This window comes from Delphinus delphis, chromosome 16 (genome assembly GCF_949987515.2).
Source record: "Delphinus delphis chromosome 16, mDelDel1.2, whole genome shotgun sequence".
NCBI lineage: Eukaryota > Metazoa > Chordata > Mammalia > Artiodactyla > Delphinidae > Delphinus > Delphinus delphis.
In genome coordinates, this window is record NC_082698.1 from 73,607,816 (window position 1) to 73,630,319 (window position 22,504).

Sequence of the window (22,504 nt, forward strand, 5' to 3'; positions counted from 1 at the left end):
ACTGGTGATTTTAAAAATAATCTTCTGCTTCACCAGTAATGAGTGCATTTATATCTTCCTCTTTATGGAGACTACAAAAATAAAATGGTAAGAATTATTAATCCCAGAACACATTAAAGAATCTGTTCCACTGCCTCAGGCAGGGTAGCCATTTCAGCTACCATCCAGCCAGTCGGCTCAGGGGCTCTCACTGAACACTGTGCATTGCCTCGGCGTCTTGAGGGTCACCTTCAGAAACCTTGGGGCTTCTCAGCCCAAGTGATAGTCACGTAAGCAACCTCAGTCACCCTGCTAATCCCTCCCTAAACCCTGCCCTCGGAGCCGCCTTTATCGGTCTCCGATGTTCTCGGTTCCCTCTTTCTTCACTCTCGTCCGGAAATGACTCTCATTTTCTTCTGTCACCCTGGTCTTCAATCCGGGCGTCCTTTGGGCTCACTGTTTGGGGGACTCTCCCAGTCAGTATCCTTACAGGTTCAACCGTGCCCCACAATTCCTCCCCTCCCCCCACCAGCGCTCGCCCACGTCCCACCCCTCCCCTTCCCGCAGCGCTTCCGGTCCTCAGGCCCTGGCCCCGCCCTACTCCTGGCCGGCCAATCCCTGGCTCCGCTCCGGGAGCGTCACAATGCGCCCTCTCGGCCCCGCCCACGGACGACCGCCTCAGAGCCCCCGCCCCGCCGTGGTCTTTGCGTCTTTCCGGCTCCGTCTTGGAAGTTGGACTACGCCGCGTCTTCCTGAAGAAAAAGGTAGGGTTCTGCAGGGAAACCGGCCCGCGGTTACGCTGGCAGCCGGGAGCGGGCCGAGGGCGCGGGTTCCTGGGGCTGCTATTCCCGGGTGCTTGGGCGCAGGGCCGAGGGAGGGCAGGGCACTCCGAGAGCCGAAGGTCTTCCGGAAGCGCCGCGTGCGCACGACGGACGGGAGTTGTGGCCTCGGGCCCGCCGCGCGCCTGACCCAGCCTCTCCGAGGGGCCCTCTCCCGGGGCGCGCTGCCAGGGGTTTCCATAGTGATGGTAAACAAGCTTCAACTGCCTCAGCTACAACTGCCAAGTCCCCCGCGTTCCACCCTCCTATAGGTGCTCAGAGGGACGACGAGGTGCCGGATGTGAAGAAAAGCGGGGGCGTGGAGACTTGGAGCCCGAGGTGAGGGGTGGGACGGGCGGCGTGTCCGAGGCCCGCATACCGGGGAGCGGCCGGGGAATGGGACCCCTACCATGGAGGACCGAGGGCTTGAGATTTGGGTGTCAGGGGAGGCGGGATCGGAGGTGAAGGCCCGCACACCCGGGACCGATTAGGGACTGGGCCTACTGGGGGTTGGGGACTGCGGGGCTGAGATTTGGGGTCGGAGGAGGTGGGATCTGAGGTCAGGGGCCATACACCCGGGGACCGACTGAGTACTGAACGCGGGGACCCGGCCCACTGAGGGTGGGGACCGCGGGGCTAAGCTTTGGGCTTAGGGGAGGTGGGTCTGAGGTCAAGGGCCTTACGTTCGGGGACTGGACCGCGGGGCTGAGATTTGGGGTCGGGGAGGCAGAGTCCGAAGCGACGAAGGGAAGAAGAGCCTCGTGCGGACTCCTGAGGGAGCAGAGCCGAGCGCCCCTGCCAGGAGTAGGGTGAGAAAACCAGGCGACCGTGCGAGGGGGTTCATTTTAAAATGAAAGCGGTACTTGCACGTGGCTGAACGCGTCCGCGAGTTGCACAAGACTGGTTGGGTACCTGACTCCTCCCCCCTCCCACGTTCCCGCTCGCCGAGCCTCCACTTCGGAGCTTTGCGGCCTTTTCTTTATCTCCGTGCGGCGTGTGTGCCCTGAGCCCTTGTCTGCATTTGTCTCCTGCTCTCAGAGGTATCGTGTCTGTATTTTGGCTGAAACTCTTTGGTTCTTGTTGTCTTTGCCTGATGACCACACTTCTGCTAAGCGAACTTAATTCGGCCGTTTCTTTTTCCTTGTCCTGTGCTTCTTTTATCTTTGAATGTACTTTTGCTGATTCTTGACTGCGCCCAAGAAACTTCTGGACGCTGCCGGCGCTCGCGCCGCGCCTCCGCCGCCCTGTCCCCGCGTGGCTCACGGAAGGCGGTGCCGGGCGGCCTAGGGGAGGCTGCGCGAGTCTCGGGGACCCGACCGGCCCTGGGCCCCGGTCTTTTACGGAATCGCTTGGGGTTGCAGCCCCTCTCCGTTAATCTGTACCTTAAAGGGTCTCTCGGAGGACACCCACAGGTTCCCGCCAGACAACCCCAGGCGAGCACCCCCCCCCGACCCCTTCCCCAGCCACAGGCGAGCCCCGCGCGTTCCGCGGGACGCCCTTCCGGCAGTTTTTTTCCCCGAGGCCTTGACGAGCCAGCATGCTTCACAAGTGTTCTCGAGGTTCCGGGGGGCCCACGAGCGGCCGCTTCCCGGAACCGCCTGGGTCGGGCGGCGGTGGAGGTGGGGGAGGGGCCCCGGGCGGCAGACGTTAGGGGCGGGCCTCGGCTGGTCTGACCCTCGTGGAACCCGGAGAGTGGAAGGCTGCAAATAATTTTTTAGTGAAGGACATCATCGAAACTATCGATCTTAATATAATTCTCACTCTTACTTTTAGTCACGTTTTTAAAAGTTAACTATTTGTTTCTGAATTGCTAGTAAGAATGAAAATACCTCGAGTTCTCCGGTTAGACAAAAATGTCAGGGTCTATCAGTGAAAAGTAATGTTTTCAGTGCTAATTTTTAGACAAGATTTCATCATTTTCAAGTGAGTAAATTTCTGCTTTTTTTTTTTTAAATTTCTGCTCTTAATGAATATTGAGAGAGACTGCTTTATAACTGGTGTTAAGCAGGTCCAGCCTTTCCCTTGGGGATCTCATCTTCCTATATGCATTTCTGTAAATTAATTAGGTTTATGATTTCCATATTATGGTCTCCTTTTTATTTTTAGTTTTGTCTTTTAGTAACATTCTTTTTTGTAGTATTTGCTTTTTGTTTTTGTTTTAACTGGCAGGTGGCTGGTTTTCACTTGAGTATTGCTACAAGGCTCCTTTAAACATAAAATAACTCGAATAAAAATGTGAATTGATTTAAGGGAAAGGATTGATTAGGAGGAGAGTTAGTTCTTGAATATGGCCCAAACTGAGGGAGAGTGGAGGCACGTGGTGCGTGCCCTTTGGAGTAGGTGCCTGAAGGGGGTACAGAAGTGGGAGGGGGCCTCCTTCCACAGAGGTGACTTTCCCACCAACCTGCCCTCTCCAGTCTGAGCTCTGGCTCTCAGGCTCTTTGTAGAAACACATTAATTGACCCGTACTGGATCCACACACAGAGCTAGGTGCTTGACCACATTTTCTAATCACGTGCTCGAGACCAGTGTACAAGGAGGTATTACTGTATTCCCATCATGCAGATGTGTCCTAGGAACGCAGTTGGGACTGGAACTCAGATCCATCTGACAGGGACAGTCCTCTCTGCCAGGGCCGCTGCCCCTAATTAGTTGCCCTGAGCAAAGATTCTTGTGGAAGACAAAAGACTGGGCAAAGGGAGAACCAGGTTCATCTAAGACCAGCCTGGCTTATTTTAACTATTTGTTTGTATTTCTAAGGACTTTTAAAATATAATCACAATACCATTATCACAACTAAAGAAATAATAATTCCTTGATATCATCAAATACCCAGTGTTCAAATGTACCCAATTGTGTAATAAATATTTTTATATAGCTGGTTGGTTTGATTTGGGATCCGAACAAGGTCATTATATGTTTAGTAGATATATATCTCTTAAGTTATGTTTTAAGACAGAGCAGCACTGTCCAACAAATATAATGCAAGCCACATAATTTTACATTTTCTGATAAAAAGAAACATAGTTCACTTTAGTAATTTAGTTTAACATGTTATATATCTAAAATAGACCCAAAATAATCACTTCATCATGTAATAAATTTTTGTAATTTATTATTTTTAAAAATTTTTGGCTACGTTGGGTCTTCGTTGTGTGCAGGCTTTCTCTAGTTGCGGTGAGTGGGGGCTACTCTTCGTTGTGGTGCCCAGGCTTCTAATCCTGGTGGCTTCTCTTGTTGAGGAGCGCGGGCTCAGTAGTTGGGCGCACAGGCTTAGTTGCTCTGTGGCATGTGTGGGATCTTCCCGGACCAGGGCTCGAACCCGTGTCCCCTGCATTGGCAGGCAGATTCTTAACCACTGTGCCCGCCACCAGGGCAGTCCCCCAATAAATTTTTTTTTCCCCAGTAAATTTTTATATTACATTTTTCATGCTTTTTTTTTTGAACTAAGCTTTCAAAATCCAGTGTATGCTTATTTTATAGCACATCTCAATTTGTACCAGCCACATGTCAAGTATGACAAGAGGGTACCTTATTAGACAGTGACGATCAAAAGGTTCTCTATTCTTAAAAGTTTTTTCTTTGAACAAATCAGGTTGTGTGTCACGTAGGTTTCCTTCCCCACACTCTGGGTTTTTCTGACTGCATTCCCATGGTGGTGTTTGAATCTCTGTCCTCTGCATTTCCTGTAAAATCGTAGTTATCCTCTGCAGGCTATCCTGATTTTGTTGAGATTTTATTTTGAAATACTGCATGGGAGGTGCTGTGTACTCCTGCCAGAGGCACGTATTGGTTGGTGTTCCTTCTTTGTGATGTTAGCAGCTGCTGATGTTCGTTCTCTGAATGCATTATTTTGTTGATTGTTTCCAGATCAGTGATATTTTAATTCAATATTCCTTCTCAGTTATTAGCAGGTGTACTTCTGTAGAGAGGAAATTTTCTTTGTTAATCATTTGATTACTCTAAGATGTACCTTATAAAAGGCAGGTTAAGTTTTTGATTCCTTCTTTATATTTAGTATCCATATCCAGCATAATGAATTGAATCCTTAGACACTAATTTTTCTGGTATCATTATGAAGTCATGGATTTTAACATATAGGATGTGCTTTAATCCACTGTAGCTTTTATTCTCTTTGATGCTCCAATTATTCAATTTTTGGCCAATGGGAGCCTTTCAGATTGGTTCCTTTCTTGACACAATTTCAGTGGTCTTTGGCTTCCTTGGTTTAAGGCGTAATACTTCATTAGGTGGATCCGTCAAAGTTTATTCAACTGGATCTCTGCTGATGGACAATTGGGTTGTGCTGCAATGGATAGCCTCTGCAGGCATCTTTTCACTTTCTTGGTCATAGGGGTTGAACCATTTAATATTTCCACAAACAGTATCTGAGAGTGTCTGCTGATCTACAGCCTCTCCAAGCAGGTTTGTTGTCAAACTTTTGTATTTTTGCCAGTGTGATAGGTATTTTAAATGTTGTTTCATTTAAAATTCTAATTTATCTTACATGGTGATGTTGAGCATCTTTTCGTGTTTAAAGGCATTTCTTTTTCTGTCAAGTGTCCATACCTCTAGCCCATTTTCTTTTTTGGATTGTTGGACTCTTTGTTTCTCTCTTTAGAAGCTCTCTCTGTACCTTAAGGGTATTAACACTTTTGGGAAATAAATTGCAAATGTCTTTCCCATTTTATCATTGGTATTTTGCTTAGCTTATGGTATTTTTAGCCATGCATAAGAAGTTTAGGTTGTTTTGTTTATGTGTGTGTATTTTTCTATATTATGGGGTTTGAGTCATGGTCAGGAAAGTTTTCCCTACTGCCAGTGTAAAGACAATTCATCCACGTCTATTTTTCTTCTGTTATTTAGGGTATTTCTTAGAAACATGAAAAATTCTTAGTTAACCCATATTTTACCTTCATCAATATGTTAATGTGACAGTATCAGTGATTGACTTTGAAATGATGAATTAAAGTTGCATTCCTGGAATAAATCCAACTTGGTCATGTTGTATTAAATAGCTTTGTGTATTGCTGGATTTGGTTGGCTAATGTTTATTTAGGAATTTTTCATGTGAGTTCATGAATGAAATTAGCCTGTGAAACTTGATAAACTAATTCTAAAACTCTTGGAAAATCAATTCCTAGTTTATTGTAGATCAAAATGTTAAAAAAACATCGATGGAAACAACAGAGCTTTAAGTTAAAAAAAAAATATCCACATGGCCTTGGGCTAGGAAAAAGGTCTCTTAAACAGGACACAAAAAGCGATAATCATTTAAGGGGAAAAAATGACAAGAATGAAGAAAATTCTAAACTATTATGTTTCCCTTACAGTATGCCTTTTACAAAAATCTTCATATAGTATAAATATTTTACAAATTCCTACCACACTCTCTCCTTTTAAGTTTATCTACATGCGAAGATGGTCCATCATTGACATCTCCATTCTTCATCTTCCCCTAATTGAGGTCTCTTCTGCTTTACAGGAATATTTGGTTAGAATAGTGCTGTCCACAATAAGCCTAGAAGACCGGCCACAGCCCGCAATTTAAAATTATAATTACTTTGCTTTGAGGAAATCAGCTTCATAGTACTGGTTTTAAATCTTTTTTAAGTTTGTTTGTTTTCCATTTTAACCATCTACTTTTATAGATTCTTTTTCAGAAGTTTAAAATTTCGTACATATGTACATGTACATACCTGTTTAGTTTGGGTTCATTTCTATAGTATTTTGTAAGAATTAAAATAAACATTTGATCACCCAGTTTAAAAAAAAATAGTGCTGTCCAATAGAATTATGATGTCCAATAGAATTATGTCCAAGAGAATTATGATTTAAATTTTTAAATAATTGATGTAATTCACATACCATACAGTTCACCTTTTTAAAGGGTACAGTTCAGAGGTGCTTTTTTTTTTTTTGTAAAAAAGTTGTAAAAACCATCCCCACTATCTAATTTCAGTATATTTTCTTTAATTAATTAAATTGAAGTATAGTTGATTTACAATATATATTAGTTTCAGGTGTACAGCACAGTGACTCGGTTATACGTATGTGTATTCTTTCTCAGATTCTTTTCCCTTAGAGGATATTACAAAATATTGAGTATAGTTCCCTGTGCTATACAGTAGGTCCCTGTTGGTTATTTTATATATAGGAGTGTGTATATGTTAATTCCAACTTGCTAATTTACACCCCCCCTCCTTTGGTAACCATAAGTTTGTTTTCTATGTCTGCGAGTCTCTTTCTGCTTTGTAAATAAGTTATTTGTTTTTGTTTTGTTTTTAGATTCCACATATAAGGGATATCATATTTGTCTTTCTTGTCTGGCTTACTTCACTTAGTGAGATAATCTCTAGGTCTATCCATGTGGCTGCAGATGGCCCCAGTACCTTTTCTTATGTTGAAACACCCTTAAGCATTCTTAAGCATTCCTAGGATAAATCCCACTTGTTCACGGTGTATAATCCTTTTTACAGGTTGCTGGATTCAGTTTGTTAGTATTTTGTTGGGATTTTGTGTCTATACTCATAAGGGGTTATCTTGCAATGTCTGTCTGGTTTTGATATCTACAAGTGTATTAGTTTGCTGGGGATACCATAACAAAGTCCTACAGACTTGGTTACTTAAACCATTTATTGTCTCATAGTTCTGGAGGCCAGAAGTCCTACATCAAGGTGTCAGCAGGTTTGGTTCCCTCTAAGAAGCTTGAGGAAGAGGATATGTTCCAGACCTCTCTCTCTGGTTTATAGATGTCTTCCGTCTGCTTATCTGTGTCCAAATTTCCCCTTCTTCATGTTGGAATACAGCCCATCTTAATTATGTCATTTTTAACTTAATTACCTCTGTAAAGACTATATCCAAACCTGGTCACATTCTGAGGTACTGGGGGTTAGGACTTTAACATGTGAATTTTGGGGACATAATGTTCAGCCCATAACAGGGGGTAATTAATACTGGCCTTGTATATAGAATACGTTGGAAAATATTTTAATAAAGTATGTTTTAATATATATTTTGATTGGTTCAACACATCCAAAGTATCACTTCAATATGTAATCAATATTTTGAAGTTGAGGTTTTAGGTTCTTGTTCGCAATTCATTTTAATTTTTTAAATTTAAATTAAATTTAATTATTATTATTAATATTTTTTTGGCTGCTCCAAGAGGCTTGTGGGATGTTAGTTCCCCCACCAGGGATCAAACCCATGCCCTTGGCAGTGAGAGCGCAGAGCCCTAACCACTGGACTGCCAGGGAATCCCCTGCAGTTCACTTTATATGTACTAAATTTTATCACTTAGGGCACATCTCAGTTTGTACTTGGCACATTTTAAGTGCTCAGTAGCAGTGTGTGGCTATTGGTACCACATTTTTATCCTTTGTACCTAACTTGTTCTTTTTCCAAAGCAGTTTTTCTCTGTACTTTAAATTTTTTTTTACCATCATATGCCTGGGTTGTGTGTTTTTAAAGTATCTGTTGGGAACTACACCACTGAGTTTATCTTAAGCCAGGAAAGTTTCCTTCCATTCTTTATCTGTTCTCGCCTCCATTTTGTCTTTTTCTCCTTCTGGAATTCCTATCATTCACATGTTGTTTCTCCTGTCTCATGTTATCTCTTACTCCTCTGAATTTCATCTTTTTCCCCTCATTGTTTCTGGTTTTTTTTCTTTGTTTTGAGCTATTTCTTCCACTTGGTTTTCCAAGCCACTACCCTTTCTTTCAATTCATTCTACCTTTTCTTTCAATTCATTACTAACTTTATAAATTCAAAACTCAATTTTTAGCACTGGAAAGTTTTTTATTCTGTAATCAAGTATCTGAGAGTGCTTGTTATTTTTTCCGTTAAAATATTTACAGTTTTGTACAGTACTTCTTGTTCCCAGAAAACTGTCTGCTGTTCTAAGCCGTTGTCCGATTTGTGGTATTCTGGTGCTGGAACCCCTCTCAAGTACATTGTCATGTTCCTTTCCTCCTCTTGGCTCTGTTCTCTACCCGCCCCGCCCCCCCCCCCCCTCCCCGGGGCAGTGTGCTACGGTCCCCTGAGCAGCAAACATGGAGCACAAGGAGCTACAGCTGCCTCCACTCCTATGGCAGCTGCAGGGGACCTGACAAGATGTCAGCTCTCCAGTAAGACCCAGGAGGAAGCTCTAGGCCTCCTGAGGGGGCTGTGGGCATTCATTAACACAGATGACAAAATATTTCCCTCAGTTGGGGAGAACAGATTTTTATCTTTAACACTGGAGGGTTCTTTTTCTTTCTTTCTTCTTAAAAATTAATTATTTTATTCATTTATTTTGGCTGCACCGGGCCTTAGTTGCAGCACGCAGGATTTTTAGTTGCGGCATGCAGACTTAGTTGCGGCATGCATGTGGGATCTAGTTCTCCGACCAGGGATCGAACCCCGGCCCCCTGCACTTGGATGTGCAGAGTCCTACCCACTGAACCACCAGGGAAGTCCCTGGAACCTCCAACCTGCTTTTTATGAACACCCCACCTGATACTTTTTTTTCTGTTGTAACTTTAGATCTTGATTCTTGAGTCACTAATGCAATCAATAATACAGAGCAATGATTGCTTGTTCTATGGCGGCTAATAATTTGTCCCTTGTGTTAATTTCAGTACAAGCATTATAGACATAATTTACCTAACATTACACTATTTTTGCTTTTTTGATGGATAAAAATGTAGTAATAGCAACGAACATTTAAAATGTCATTTACTTTAATCACCCCACCTATAGCTTCTCTTTTTTTTTAATTGAAGTTGCTTTACAATGTTGTGTTGGTTTCTGGTGTACAGCAAAGTGATTCATTTATGCATATATATATATATTTTCTTCATATTTCTTTCCATTTATGGTTTATTACAGGATATTGAATATAGTTCCCTGTGCTATACAGTAGGACCTTGTTTATTTTATATATAGTACTTTGTATCTTAAAGCTTCTCTTTTCTTTAATAGCCTTTAGGTAGTTTTATGTGTTGAACTTGGTATGTTGTACAAATTAGGTCAGAGTTCTCACACTTGAGAGGCATGAGCTGCTTGAAAATTTAGGTACAGTTGTGTGTGTGTGGGGGGGGTATACTTTTAAAAAAAGTTGATCCAGACCTACATCATATTCTCAGGTGGAGTCCCTGACAGCAAAAAAATGTTTAAGAACCACTGAATTGGGACTTTATAAAATTGCCGGGTTGGAAGAGTCTTGAGGTTTCTAATGTAGTTTCCAATAGAACAGGAAAACATCCATAACAAGTAGGAATCTGGGCTCTGCTTATATACTGTCCCATGACTGGGAATTGCTTCTTCCCCAGACCCCATGTGTGCTCCTCAAGTGGAAAAAAGACAGTAGCAGAAACGATATCTAAAATTCTCTTTTTTGAATTTAGTAAGAACTGAATATAAAGATTAAAAGGATTCACCACAAAATAAAAATATTTTTACAAAGCAGCCAACACCAAAACATATCCTGACAAGCGGCTGCATTTTAAAAACGTAAATAATTTGAACAAGTATCTGGGGGAAATAAGTAGGTAATATACAAAGGAAAAATAGAATAATATGGTCTTCTAATTTCTACTTTTTAAACCTTAGCTTTTTACCAGGGGGAGAAAGTTTAACATTTCCACCCCTGTTCATGCTTCTGATCTGTTTAAATGTCACTTCCTCAGAACCCCAATGTGAGTTAATCCCTGTTTTCTTAATTTGAGTTTTCAGAATTTGTCATACATTTGTTTGTTTCTTTATTGATTTCTTAGTCCACTGTTCTGTGGACTTAGCACAGTACCTGCATCTTGTAAGTGCACAATATTTCTGGGTTAATGAATGACTTGAAATTGGGTAAATTTTATCTACGGCACATCACTCAAATCCTTTCACATGCTTCAGTTTCCACCACAATGTTTTTGTTGCAGGGTACGTACCATCAGTTCTTCCTAAACTTGTCTCACTTCTTCCCATCCTGTCTCCATGCATCTGTTCCCATCATTCATTTTCCAGAGAGCAGCTAGACTGTTGAAAAACAAAACTCTATACTACATTCCACTTTGAAATAGTTAAGTATCTTCCCTTAGAGTAAATAAAGTCCAAAATACCGAATCAGGCCTTCAGGGCTTTGGAGGATCTTACTCTGCTTCCCCCTTTCGTGGATCTCCCCGCTGGCTGCAGGTGTTTTGAGGTGCTTTCTGTCTCAGCATTACACTTTCCCCTGTGTCTTCTGTACATGTTGTTCCTTCACCCGGCAGGAACCCTATCATGACTGATCAATTATTAACACTCGACTAGCCAGTTAGCCAGTGTCACCAACCAGTTAAGCCAAGGAAGAACATGTAACGCTACTTAACAAATACATGCAAATAAAATAAGTGAGAAAATGGATGCCAGTCGTTTAAATTACCAAGAATGTATTTTGAAGAGGATTTTAAGAAGTGAAATAAGTGCTCGTGAAGCAGTCAAGATACTCATTTCCATAGAGATACTCTTTCCAAAAACAAGCCAATTTTGTGGCTTAATTTTTCTTCAGAATATTGTTTTATTTCTTTTGAATGTATGAGTTTTTAGTGTCTTTCTCACTTTCTGTGGGATGGCTGGATTTTGAATTAGATAATTTTGAAGCAGATCCCAGCCATCACACCATTTCACCTACAAACAAGTATTTAAAATATCTCTAAAAATTAATTCCTTTATTTTTAAACATAACTGCAATTCTATCATATCTGACATAAGTAAAATCAGTGTTCAGGTATCTCCTAAATTGTCTCATAAATGTTGACCAACCGGTTTGAATCAGGATCCAAATATGTCCCATGCATTGTGAATCCTTGATAATTCTGTTAAATTTCTTTTATTCAGTAAGTGCTCCCTTGGAGATATTTTCTTGAATGGCTGGCTATTGTCCTTGTTGAGTACCCCCAGTCTGGCTTTGTAGGCTGCATTATCATATTCTCACCTAGAAACCATTCCTTTTCCCTGTAAATTCTGTAGTTTGTTCGTTATTTCTAGTAAATAGATTAAGACTTTTTCCTCTTAGATAATTTTATTACTAAAAGCATTAAACATACACAAAAGTAGAGACAAAAGTATGAAACTCCATGTACCCATCCCCCAGCTTCAATAATTACTAAATCATGGCCCATGTTGTTTCATCCATACTCCGACTCGCTGCAGATTATTTAGAAACAGACTCTAGGCATCAGATGTATATCTAATGACTTTTAAAAAAAATCACAGCAGCATAGCTACAACTAAAATTTTATCATTTCTTAATGTAAAGTCAGTCACTGCTAAGATTACTGCAATTGCCTTATAATTGTTTTCCAGTTCATTTGAATTGAGTCAAAAGTTAATAAAATGTAACTGCTTGTTAGGTTATGAAGTTTAAAATTGCGTGTTTTAAAATTAATCTTTTTAAAATTGTGCAAAAATATTTACATGACTAGGCTCAAATCTACAAAACATGGTACTGTATACACAAAGACGTTCTACCTTTTGTTCATTAGTTTCCATTCTGAATCCTTTCCTGCCTTTAGAGATGATTTTTTTAAAAAATTTAAATTTAAATTGTATGGTTTCTCCTTCCACATGCTTGATGCCGGTCACCCCTCCCCTCCGCCCGTACTCTGGACTTTTCTCCACCCTGGCACCTCTCCTGAGAGCTCACTCAGAACGGTCTTCCTCGTTGCTTTCCTTCCCTCCTCCTCCCACTTCCTGCCTTGGCCGACCGCGCGGGCCGCACCTGCAGGACGCGTTTCCATTGGTGACATCTTGGCGGGCCCGTCGGTGGCACTTCCTCCTTTACACCCCGTGACCCACGTCCGGCTCGCCGCCCTCCCAGTCACGCGGCCTCTGCCTCCGGGACGCAGCCCCGCGCGCCGGCCTTCCGGACTCCAGGCCCCGGACCCGTCGTGGTGAGCCGCCGCGAGCGGACGACCCCCACCCACACTCCCCCCAACCCCCCGCGGGTCTCGGGAACTCTTCCCCACCTCTTTCCGCACAGCCGCCCCCTCTACCCCCCGGAACTCTTCCCCCTCGCTGCCCCGGGAATTCCCCTCCCCCCCAACCCCACGGCTTCAGGAAGTCCCCCCGACCCGACCCGGGAGCTCCGCCCCCAGCCCGTGGAGGCGTCCGCCGACCTCGGGTCCCGCGAACTCTTCCTCGCCGCCCCTAGAAGCCCCTCTGACTCGGGAGCTCCGCCTTCCCCTCCCCCCCCCCGCGGTTCCAGGAAGCCCGGCCGGAGAACTCTTCCCCACCTCGCCGCCAACACTTCCCGCCTCCCTCTCCGGTCTGAAACCTCTTCCTGCTCCAGTGAGTCCCCCTGCCCCGGGAGCTCCCCTCCACCTCCGGGCTCGGGGAGCCTTAGCCTCGTGACCTCCTTCCCCTCCCCCCAACTCGCGCAGCCCGGGAAGCCTCTCCCCTCCCCCACCCGTAGCTCGCCCCGCCCCGGAAGCTCCCGCTGACCCCGCCCAGGCCCGGGGATGGGGCGTCCTGTTGTCGCGCGTTCCTGTAGGGCTTGGCCGACCCGAGACTGTCGGATCGCCCGGTGAAGGCCGAGCGAACCCCTTCACCTTGTCCCGGTGCCTCCGCCAGAGCCTGGCGTCCGGGACCCATACCGCGCTTCCCGCCGAAATCGCTCAGACGCGCCCCTGCCGGCCCGCGGTTTTGAGAGCGCACTTTCAAGCCTCGTTTGAAGCGTTTCTCCACAGCCAGTTGAGTTTCAGTTTCAGGTTAATAACAAAAGGAGATGCACCTGGTCTTTCCCCGGAATCCTCTGCGTTTTTAAGCGTCGGGTGGAATTGGGGGTCTTTTGGCTGTGAACCGCGCTTGCTTCATGAAGATAGAAATCGGTCCTGCTCCTTTCAGCGGTAAGTCTTAGGGCCAAAGAGTCAACCGCGTAATCCTAAGGCCGGGTCTCACGCGGACTGTGGTTTAAGAGGTAGAACTTTCTGAGTGATTAAGACAGCCAGAACAGTCTGAGTGCTGCCAGCTGTAGGTTAAAATTCATTTACAAATGAGGACGAAATGCTCTTCAGGCCTCACTGGGACACAAGTTAAGGGGGTGAAGCTGGGAACCCGCCGAGTTTCCGTCTCTGAAGAGAGACGGTGCGGGTGCAGTTTAAAGCGCTCTGTGTGATCCCTAGAGAAACCTAATCAGCCGTGCGTTCAGGCGCACCCTGTTTATCTTGATTGGTTCACCTGGATCCGAACTAAATCCTGCCTAACCTGTATATTAGAGTGAGGAAGAGCATGTTCTGGAGACCGTCCCAGGAGTCCTGGGAGCCTGTTAGAAATGCTTAGTCTCGACCCCGGCCCAGATCTATTGTTTTAGGATCTGAATTTTGACAAGATCCTCGGGTGGTCCGTGTGCGCACTTAACGTCATAGTCCAGTTGCGGGTGTGTGTGTGTGTGTGGCGGGTGTGTGGCGCGCGCGTAAGATCCTTGGTTGTCCCCCCCGTTCGGTACGTTGAGTTCAGTGGGTCTCCAGTTGCAACACCCGAGAGCAGTATTTTGTTAGCCGCCGCCGCCGCCGCCAGCAGCGATTGCAGGGTGCTGCCGGGGAGGAGGGTGGGCGACCAGTGTTCCCCCGCAGCGCTTCAACTGTGTGTGCGACGCGGTTCAGTCTCGTGAGAATCGGCTTCCTTGCTTTTGGCCGCCCCCGAGTGTGCGTGCCCGAGGAGGCGCCTCAGCCGTTGGTGTGCGGACCACACTGGAATGAGCCAGGAGCAGGGATAAACCTAGGCAGAAGGGGTTCGGCCCGTTAGGATGACTGGCTTCTACCCTTTAGATTTCACTCTTTTCTGGGAACAGAGGAGAGGGACGGTTGATGAAGCCTCTTGAAAACCCTCTTCTAGAGAATTTGAAACTGTTACTTCTTAAATTGTAATACTTTATTTACATTTATATAGGTCTTTCCCCAAAAATAGTATCTCGTGTAATAATTACAGGACGTTAATAAGGCAAGGCAGATATTACCTCTAAGACAGCAGGCTCAGAAATTAATTTGATTTTCTCAGTTCTACGTTTCTAAAACTAAGAATGTGCTTTAATTCTGAAACTAATTCGCTGGACATAAGTATTTTGGGGACAGCTTTGTCCTGTGCCTGTGGTTGATGGTACTGATGTTTTTCCTATTGAAAAGCATATTTCAACATTTCCTCCCCTCACTCTTCCTCAGTTAAAAGATTAATGTTAGATCAAATACATTAGGTCTCAAGAAGTGAAGCTATCACATAAAACTGGGAAAGAAAGTCTTGAGTATCTCCAGCCAGTCCTCCAGGGATGCTTGTAAATTGTAAATACTGTTGGAACAATCTCTAGCAAACCACCTTTCTCTGGAGCCTATCCCTGTGAAAATCTGGCCACGCCTCTGGCCTCCCGTGCGAGTCGGCGCCGCAGCTCCTCGCCCCCCGCCCGCCCGCGGCTTCCCGGAACCGCGCTGACATTGCCCCTGCTCCATCCCGATAGTGCCTCCCGCCCTCGATATTTAAACTGCCTTAGCGCGCTCAGGTATTCGCGTATAGAACTCGCGTTTTGAGTACATCTCTCAGGGCAAGTGGGAGGGTTCCAGGCTGGTACTCTCGGCGTTACCCTAGGAAAGAGGTAAAGCGTTTCAAAGCTGTGGGGGCTGGCGGGCGTGCACTTTCTTGAAGGCAGCCCCGCGGTTTTGTAAACGGCCTCCCACAGCCCGGGCTTTGGCTTTTCCGGAGGAAGGGAGCCCGGAGCCCAGCCCAGCCGGGGAACCGCTGGCTCTGCTCACTCTGGGAGTGCTGGGGCACTGCGGCAAGACGGCCTTATCGCTCTTTTTTAGGACAGTTCGTTACCTGCCTGGAGTGTCTTCGACTGTGGGCATCCCCCGCTGTTCTTTAAGGTGAGCTATTTTAAGAAAAGTAATTTCTCAGTTTATAATTGATTTACTTTATTGACACAGAACACTTTCTTCAGTGTGAAGTAAATTTTTTTTTCACTAGCTGTAAATCTAATGTTGAGCAGAACTCCAGCTTTCTTAACTTTCTCAAGTGTTAGTTAATGTTCTAAGTACTGTAAGTCTGCAAAGAATCCAAATGTAGAGGATTCTGAGGGCAAAGATGAGGATATTGCATTACGTACATTAGAAGTATAGATAAGTGTTTTGGAAGAGTGCTCTCCTCACATTGCCTTCAGAGAAGTCACTTTATTTTTGAAACATTATTTTCTGAAACAAAAAATATTTATAATTGTTTTATATTGGGCGTTTTAAGTAGTCCTTACATGAAATGTCTGTGTTCTTTTATGTTTCCTGCTTGTCTTTTTTCCCCCTGCTTGTCTTTTTTAACCTAACCAGGCTGCCATATTCTAGAGTGGTGTTCACCCCACCTGGCCACCAGTTAATCTCTTGCTAATCTTGGGCCTGCTGTGCTGGGGGTGGGACCACAGTGACCTACGGAACAGATCAGTCTGTCCTTGCTAGGCTCTCTTGCATTTTTGAAGGGTTTTAAACAAATCATGAATTTGTTTCCCTAGAATGTTGTGGGATCATAGAACTGTAAGACTTAATTTGTGGAAGGGGAAGATTTTATGGGAAAGGTGGTATATTTGAGCTGAGACCTTAAGGATTAGTGGGATTTAGCTAGACAGAAGGTTGGGGGGAGTATATTTGGAGAGATAATTACCACGTGTCACACCCAAGGCAGCAGAGAGCCTGGCACACTGCAGGCACAGAGAAATATAGGAATAAGAGGATGTATATTTTTTTAATGCAAGTGATGTGAGCGTGTGTTGCAGGTCAGAGCTGCAAGGCCTGAGCGCCCCCTTAGCCCCGTGGTTTGTGTTCCAGGCAGTGGGAAGCCACTGAGATCTTAGAACAGGAGAGTGACATAAAGTCACTTTAAAAGAGCTACAGATTAGGTTGCAGTAAGGGTTGGAAAAGTTTTAAGGATCAGATGTGAATGTGTCCTGGAAAGGGCTATTGGTGCTGGGATTAGAAAGAAAGGAAGTAGAAAGGGATATGAGGGAAGTGCACAAAGATGATGATGATTTGATAGTTCAAATCATAATGCCAAGCAGTGTGCTAGGGACTGAGAAGAGTTGTGAGAAACATTTATTGCTTGTTGGAGTCAAGAGTTACTGAATAGAATTTAGGTATGGGTTAGGAATAGGATTAGGGTGGAGAATGGGATGACCCCCAAAGAAATGATGAGCTCATTGGATTTAAGGGCTTGGGAGTTGTTCAAGGATTACTTTAGTTTCATTCTAGAGCTTCTGGATGACAGGTAAGGCTGACCAGGGTGCTGCTATAGAAGAGTTACAGAAAAAAGGCTGTGTTCATTTGTGGTACATAGGTGGTACTATGGGGTAGAGTTTGTGTATACCAATCTTGGCCTCAGGGAGCCTGAAGCTGGGAACTTGGATTCTGGAGCCCAGAATTGGCCCTGGACATATATAAAGATCAGGTGAGGCTGCCTACAAAGTGGGGGTGGGGGGGCATAAAAGAAAGAAGGGCCAGTGATTGCATACGGTTGAGCCTTGAGGAAGGGCTCAGAGAGGCAGAGTGCCTAAGGAATTAACAGGAAAACCAAGAGCCATGGGGAGAAAGGATTTCCAGAGAGAATGGTTAAATTCTGCTGTGGGAACTGAAAAGATGGAGGTAAAAAAATGTTCCTTTCTTGCCTTGGAGGTCCTTGGCAGAGTGAGATCATGCCCTTCTTTTTATGGTGGGGGTGGGTAGAGGCCTTTTGAGGATGAGATTTTACTGAAAGGGAAAGCAAATCAGCAAGTAGCTGGAGACAGACTTGGTATCAGGGAAGGGGTATATTACAGGGTTGGTTAGAAATGAGATAATCTCCTTAATTGACAAGGAAAATAGTGTTCTGTGAAGCATTTGTGAAGTTGGGGATTTCTTGGGGCAGGTGGAGTTGACAGAGCAGAGCCACAGATAACAAGCTTAGCTATGAGAAGAAGCAACTCCTTGTTTATAAATTTCTAAATCTTTTTCTAATTTGCTTCACTGTGTCTCTATTAGCAGTTTGCTTTTCTTTTTCTTAACCATTCATGCTTTCTAATTTGTTTAAATTGTGGGGTTTTTAGAAACCTGTTTTGCTCTAATAGTGTAAATACCCCATTCCATCTGGGATAGTTTTGGGATTCATCTGAGGTAGGATTCTGCTTTATATTTTTCTACATAATGACCAACGTGCCCCGATTTTTTCAAAAGATGGCTTTTACCTTTAACAGCTACATCTGTTACACTTGATGTGAAATGACAATTTCATGAAACAATTTCCTTGTAGTAGTGCCCGTTTTGAGCATTGATCACTAAGAATGTAGTTTGGGTCCTATCTGTATTTTTATTGTCTCTCTGTTATATGTATATTGCTATCTGATGACTCAATTCCTACTCTTCACAATACAGCCCTTTACATGGATTTGACCTTTACTCTTTTTCAGTTTGGACTCTTGGGTGTCAGATGGCACTTGCACTTCCCTGTCAGGAAGGGCACCTGTCACGCCTCTTGTACACTGAGGAGTTCATTCCCTTTGTAGTCCCTCAGTGAAACACAGCAAAGTATGTGTGTTACGTTGATCAACATGATGTGTTCTTTTTAAGATTTTTTCCTTTTTTTTTTTGATGTGGACCATTTTTAAAGCCTTTATTGAATTTGTTACAATATTGCTTCTGTTTTATGTTTTTTGGGCCTCGAGGCATGTGGGATCTTTGTACCCTGACCAGGGATCGAACCCTCACCCCCTGCACTGGGAGGCGCAGTCTTAACCACTGGACAGCCAGGGAAGTCCCCATAATGTGTTTTATGATCTTCCCCCCTCCCCCGCTTTTCTTTGCTTTTTTGGCCGCACTGTGCTGCTTACGGGATCTTAGTTCCCCAACCAGGGGTTGAACCCAGGCCATGGCAGTGAAAGTGCCGAGTCTTGAACACTGGACCACCAGAGAATTCCCAGTTGATCCTTTTTTAATATATGAAACTGAGAAGCATATAATTTGATTTTTACATTTGCATCACACTTAACTGATATTGCTGATGCACTAATCTGCTTGTTTGGATATGTCTTAATTTGACCTCACACTTAGGTTTGACAATAGGAATAATGATACTTCCTTAGGCTCTGGAAGCCATTGCTGTCTTGTATCCTTGCATCATTGTTGCTGATAAGAACACTGATTCTGGTTCACCCCAGTGTCACAGGAAATGTTATTCTGTATTGTGATTTAAAATAGCCTGTGTTTGTCACATCTTTTTGCTTCTGTAGTGTCTTGCCACAAACAAGCAAATTGGTTAAATGTAGGGCTTGTAGTTGAAGAATCACACAGGAGCTGTTTTAAATGAACCACCAAATTTCATCACAACAGATAACGTGGACTAAATAAAACAAGAAAATGCCCTGCCCAATATTTAGATTCTTCTGTGTTCAAAGTACCAGGTCACACCTACCTTCCCTTGCCTTTTACTTTAGCGATGCAACAATACAGCTCATCTGTTTTCCTGTAGTTCTGACAAGTTCTTAGTATTTCTGAATGTTGCCTCAATTCATTCTCTTGTCTTTCCTTCTAGAACTCATAGTAATTGATCATAAGAATTTGTAGATTTTGTCTTACTGATTGAAGCTTCCAGATCACTATTTTGCTCTTCAAATTTTACTCTCTATTGTTTCACTTATTTCTTTTTTTTAAGACCCCCTAATTTGTTAATTTGTTATTTTCAATCTATCTGTGAGTAATGTAACTATTTTTGGAGAGATGTAGGATTGAATCTCTGCTCATATATCTTAACATCTTTAATTTCACTCATCCTTCCTCATCTGTAAAATGGAAACTATTTACTGTATATTCTTGCTATACATATTAAATGAAAATTTATGTAAAGTAGTTTTTGCTTTCTTTTCAGCCACAAAAAGCTGCATCCAAGTTTGTTTGACGTCTGCTCTGTCAAGTGTCCATGATGTTGGGCCCCGAGGGAGGTGAAGGCTTTGTAGTCAAGCTCCGTGGCCTGCCCTGGTCCTGCTCTGTTGAGGATGTGCAGAATTTCCTCTCCGACTGCACAATTCATGATGGGGTTGCAGGCGTTCACTTTATCTACACTAGAGAAGGCAGGCAGAGTGGTGAGGCTTTTGTTGAACTTGAATCAGAAGATGATGTAAAAATGGCCCTTAAAAAAGACAGGGAAAGCATGGGACATCGGTACATTGAGGTGTTCAAGTCCCACAGAACCGAGATGGATTGGGTGTTGAAGCACAGTGGTCCAAACAGTGCTGACACCGCCAATGATGGTTTCGTGCGACTTCGAGGACTCCCGTTTGGATGCACCAAGGAAGAAATCATTCAGTTCTTCTCAGGGTTGGAAATCGTGCCAAACGGGATCACATTGCCTGTGGACCCCGAGGGCAAGATTACAGGGGAAGCCTTTGTGCAGTTTGCCTCACAGGAGTTAGCTGAGAAGGCTCTAGGGAAGCACAAGGAGAGAATAGGGCACAGGTATATTGAGGTGTTCAAGAGCAGTCAGGAAGAAGTTAGGTCATACTCGGATCCCCCTCTGAAGTTCATGTCAGTGCAGCGGCCGGGGCCCTATGACCGGCCTGGCACAGCCAGGAGGTATATCGGCATTGTCAAGCAAGCAGGCCTGGAGAGGATGAGGTCTGGTGCCTACAGTGCTGCAGGCTATGGGGGCTATGAGGAGTACAGTGGCCTCAGCGATGGCTACGGCTTCACCACCGACCTGTTTGGAAGAGACCTCAGTTACTGTCTCTCTGGGATGTATGACCAAAGGTATGGAGATGGCGAGTTCACTGTCCAGAGCACCACTGGACACTGTGTCCACATGAGAGGGCTGCCCTACAAGGCCACGGAGAACGACATTTACAACTTCTTCTCTCCACTCAACCCAGTGAGAGTCCATATTGAGATTGGCCCTGATGGAAGAGTGACCGGTGAAGCTGATGTCGAATTTGCCACTCACGAAGAAGCTGTGGCGGCCATGTCCAAAGACAGGGCTAACATGCAGCACAGATACATAGAACTTTTCTTGAATTCCACGACAGGGTCCAGCAACGGGGCATATAGCAGCCAGATGATGCAAGGCATAGGGGTGTCAACCCCGTCCACTTACAGTGGCCTTGAGAGCCAATCCGTGAGTGGCTGTTATGGGGCGGCGGCTAGCTATGGTGGCCAGAACAGCATGAGTGGATATGACTAGTTTCGTAGTAGCTTTTGAGTTATTTCATCAGATTTTCACAGGCAGCCAACAAGCAGTGAAAAGCAGTTATTACTCTAGAGGAAGCTGTGGGACCCATTTTGCACCATGAGTTTGTAAAATCTGGATTAAAAAATTACCTCTTCAGTGTTTTCTCATGCAAACTTTCTTCTAGCATGTTATATTGAGTAAACTAAAACCATTTTCAGCTTTTCTCAACATTTTGGTAGTGTACTTTCTGGAGTGATGTTATCTGAGTTAAAGTAGTTTTAAGTACGTTAAATGTGGATCTTTTACACCACATCATCGTGAACACATTGGGGAGGTGTGCTTTTTTGGAAAACTCAAGGTGCTAGATCCCTAATTCAAAGAGGAACATTTCTCATGTTTGTTCATTCTAGTTTATTTTCATTTAAAATCTTTTAGGTTAAGTTTAAGCTTTATAAAGTTAGTTTTGAAAATTGAGACACATTACTAATACTGTAGGAATTGGTGAGGCCTTGACTTAAAACTTTCTTTGTACTGTGATTTCCTTTTGGGTGTATTTTGCTAAGTGAAACTTGTTAAATTTTTTTTGTTGACTAAATTTTTTTCTTAAAATAAAAAGACTTTTTCACAATGACTGGCACAGACTATATACTCACCAAAAAATAGCAAAATGACTGGGTGGTTGAAAATTTCATTTTACTACTGTATTTCAGTGTGAATTTTAAAATTTAGCACTATGATTTCCCTTGTATTCTTAAAACGAGGCTAAATTAAACATTCAGATTTAAAAACATTAAATATATGAGTGGAAATGGTGACTACAAAGTATGAAAGTAGAAGCCTACAGTCCCATCTTCCTGTGACTTGTGTTCTGTTCATCAGCCATTTGTAATGTCCTGCTGTTCCCTTCCTTTATGCCGGGTGGCACCTGTTCATAGCTAGAGATTTTTAGTTTTGTGTGCTACATACACTGAGTCATTAGCCACAATTTTTATGTTTGTTTTTTTATATAAGATGTGCTGATTTAAACAGTCTTTGTTCCACACTTAGGATTATTTCTGTAGCACACGCTGCTGGGTTACAGTTACTGGTTATTGCAGGATACACATATTCTCAAGTTTGAAACCTACTTCCAAATTGTTATTAGAAAATTGTCTATCTGGCAGTTGGAAACAAGTTCCAAATTTCAGGTAGCTCTGCACACAGCGATCCATCATTTTAAACTTAACACATACACCAAAACCGTCAAGACTTTAAAGTGTGAATGAAGTTTATTAAAAAGAACTTTGCTTGATAGCTATTAACTTTCCCAGCTTTATTTTTCCACTTTAATAACTACACAATGTAGCCCAGTTACCCAAGTTTCACCAGCATTAATAGGATCTTTGTATGGTGTCTTCATTTTAAGACACTGGCCTCATTTACAGAGAAGCTGCTGTGTTAGCCAAGCCTCTGATGGTTTTATAGGTAGATTGGAGAGTCTTAGGCCTTTCCTGGCTTTTTTGGGCTTCACAACCCCACCCTGCCATTCTTCCCACTAGTG

General features: G+C 43.8%; 1 protein-coding gene across 8 annotated transcripts; it reads left to right on the forward strand.

Moving 5' to 3' along the window:
- The first annotated feature begins 670 nt into the window (after nt 1-670).
- Nucleotides 671-21,595, forward strand: HNRNPF (heterogeneous nuclear ribonucleoprotein F). Of its 8 annotated transcripts, none has more exons than XM_060034967.1 (4): nt 682-743; nt 1,070-1,136; nt 15,603-15,662; nt 19,672-21,595. In XM_060034967.1, the coding sequence occupies exon 4, from the start codon at nt 19,723-19,725 to the stop codon at nt 20,974-20,976; it is 1,254 nt and encodes a 417-aa protein (XP_059890950.1). In that variant the 5' UTR covers nt 682-743; nt 1,070-1,136; nt 15,603-15,662; nt 19,672-19,722; the 3' UTR covers nt 20,977-21,595. The 8 variants fall into 8 exon arrangements, with proteins under 8 accessions (XP_059890955.1, XP_059890950.1, XP_059890953.1 ...); XM_060034966.1 differs by lacking the exons at nt 682-743; nt 1,070-1,136 and adding exons at nt 12,629-12,704; nt 13,515-13,658; XM_060034969.1 differs by lacking the exons at nt 682-743; nt 1,070-1,136 and adding exons at nt 12,629-12,704; nt 13,521-13,658.
- Nucleotides 21,596-22,504: the final 909 nt, after the last annotated feature.

Bases quoted from the DNA above. Each gene is read 5' to 3' on its own strand.
- HNRNPF (XM_060034972.1), top strand. From the start codon at position 19,723: ATGATGTTGGGCCCCGAGGGAGGTGAAGGCTTTGTAGTCAAGCTCCGT.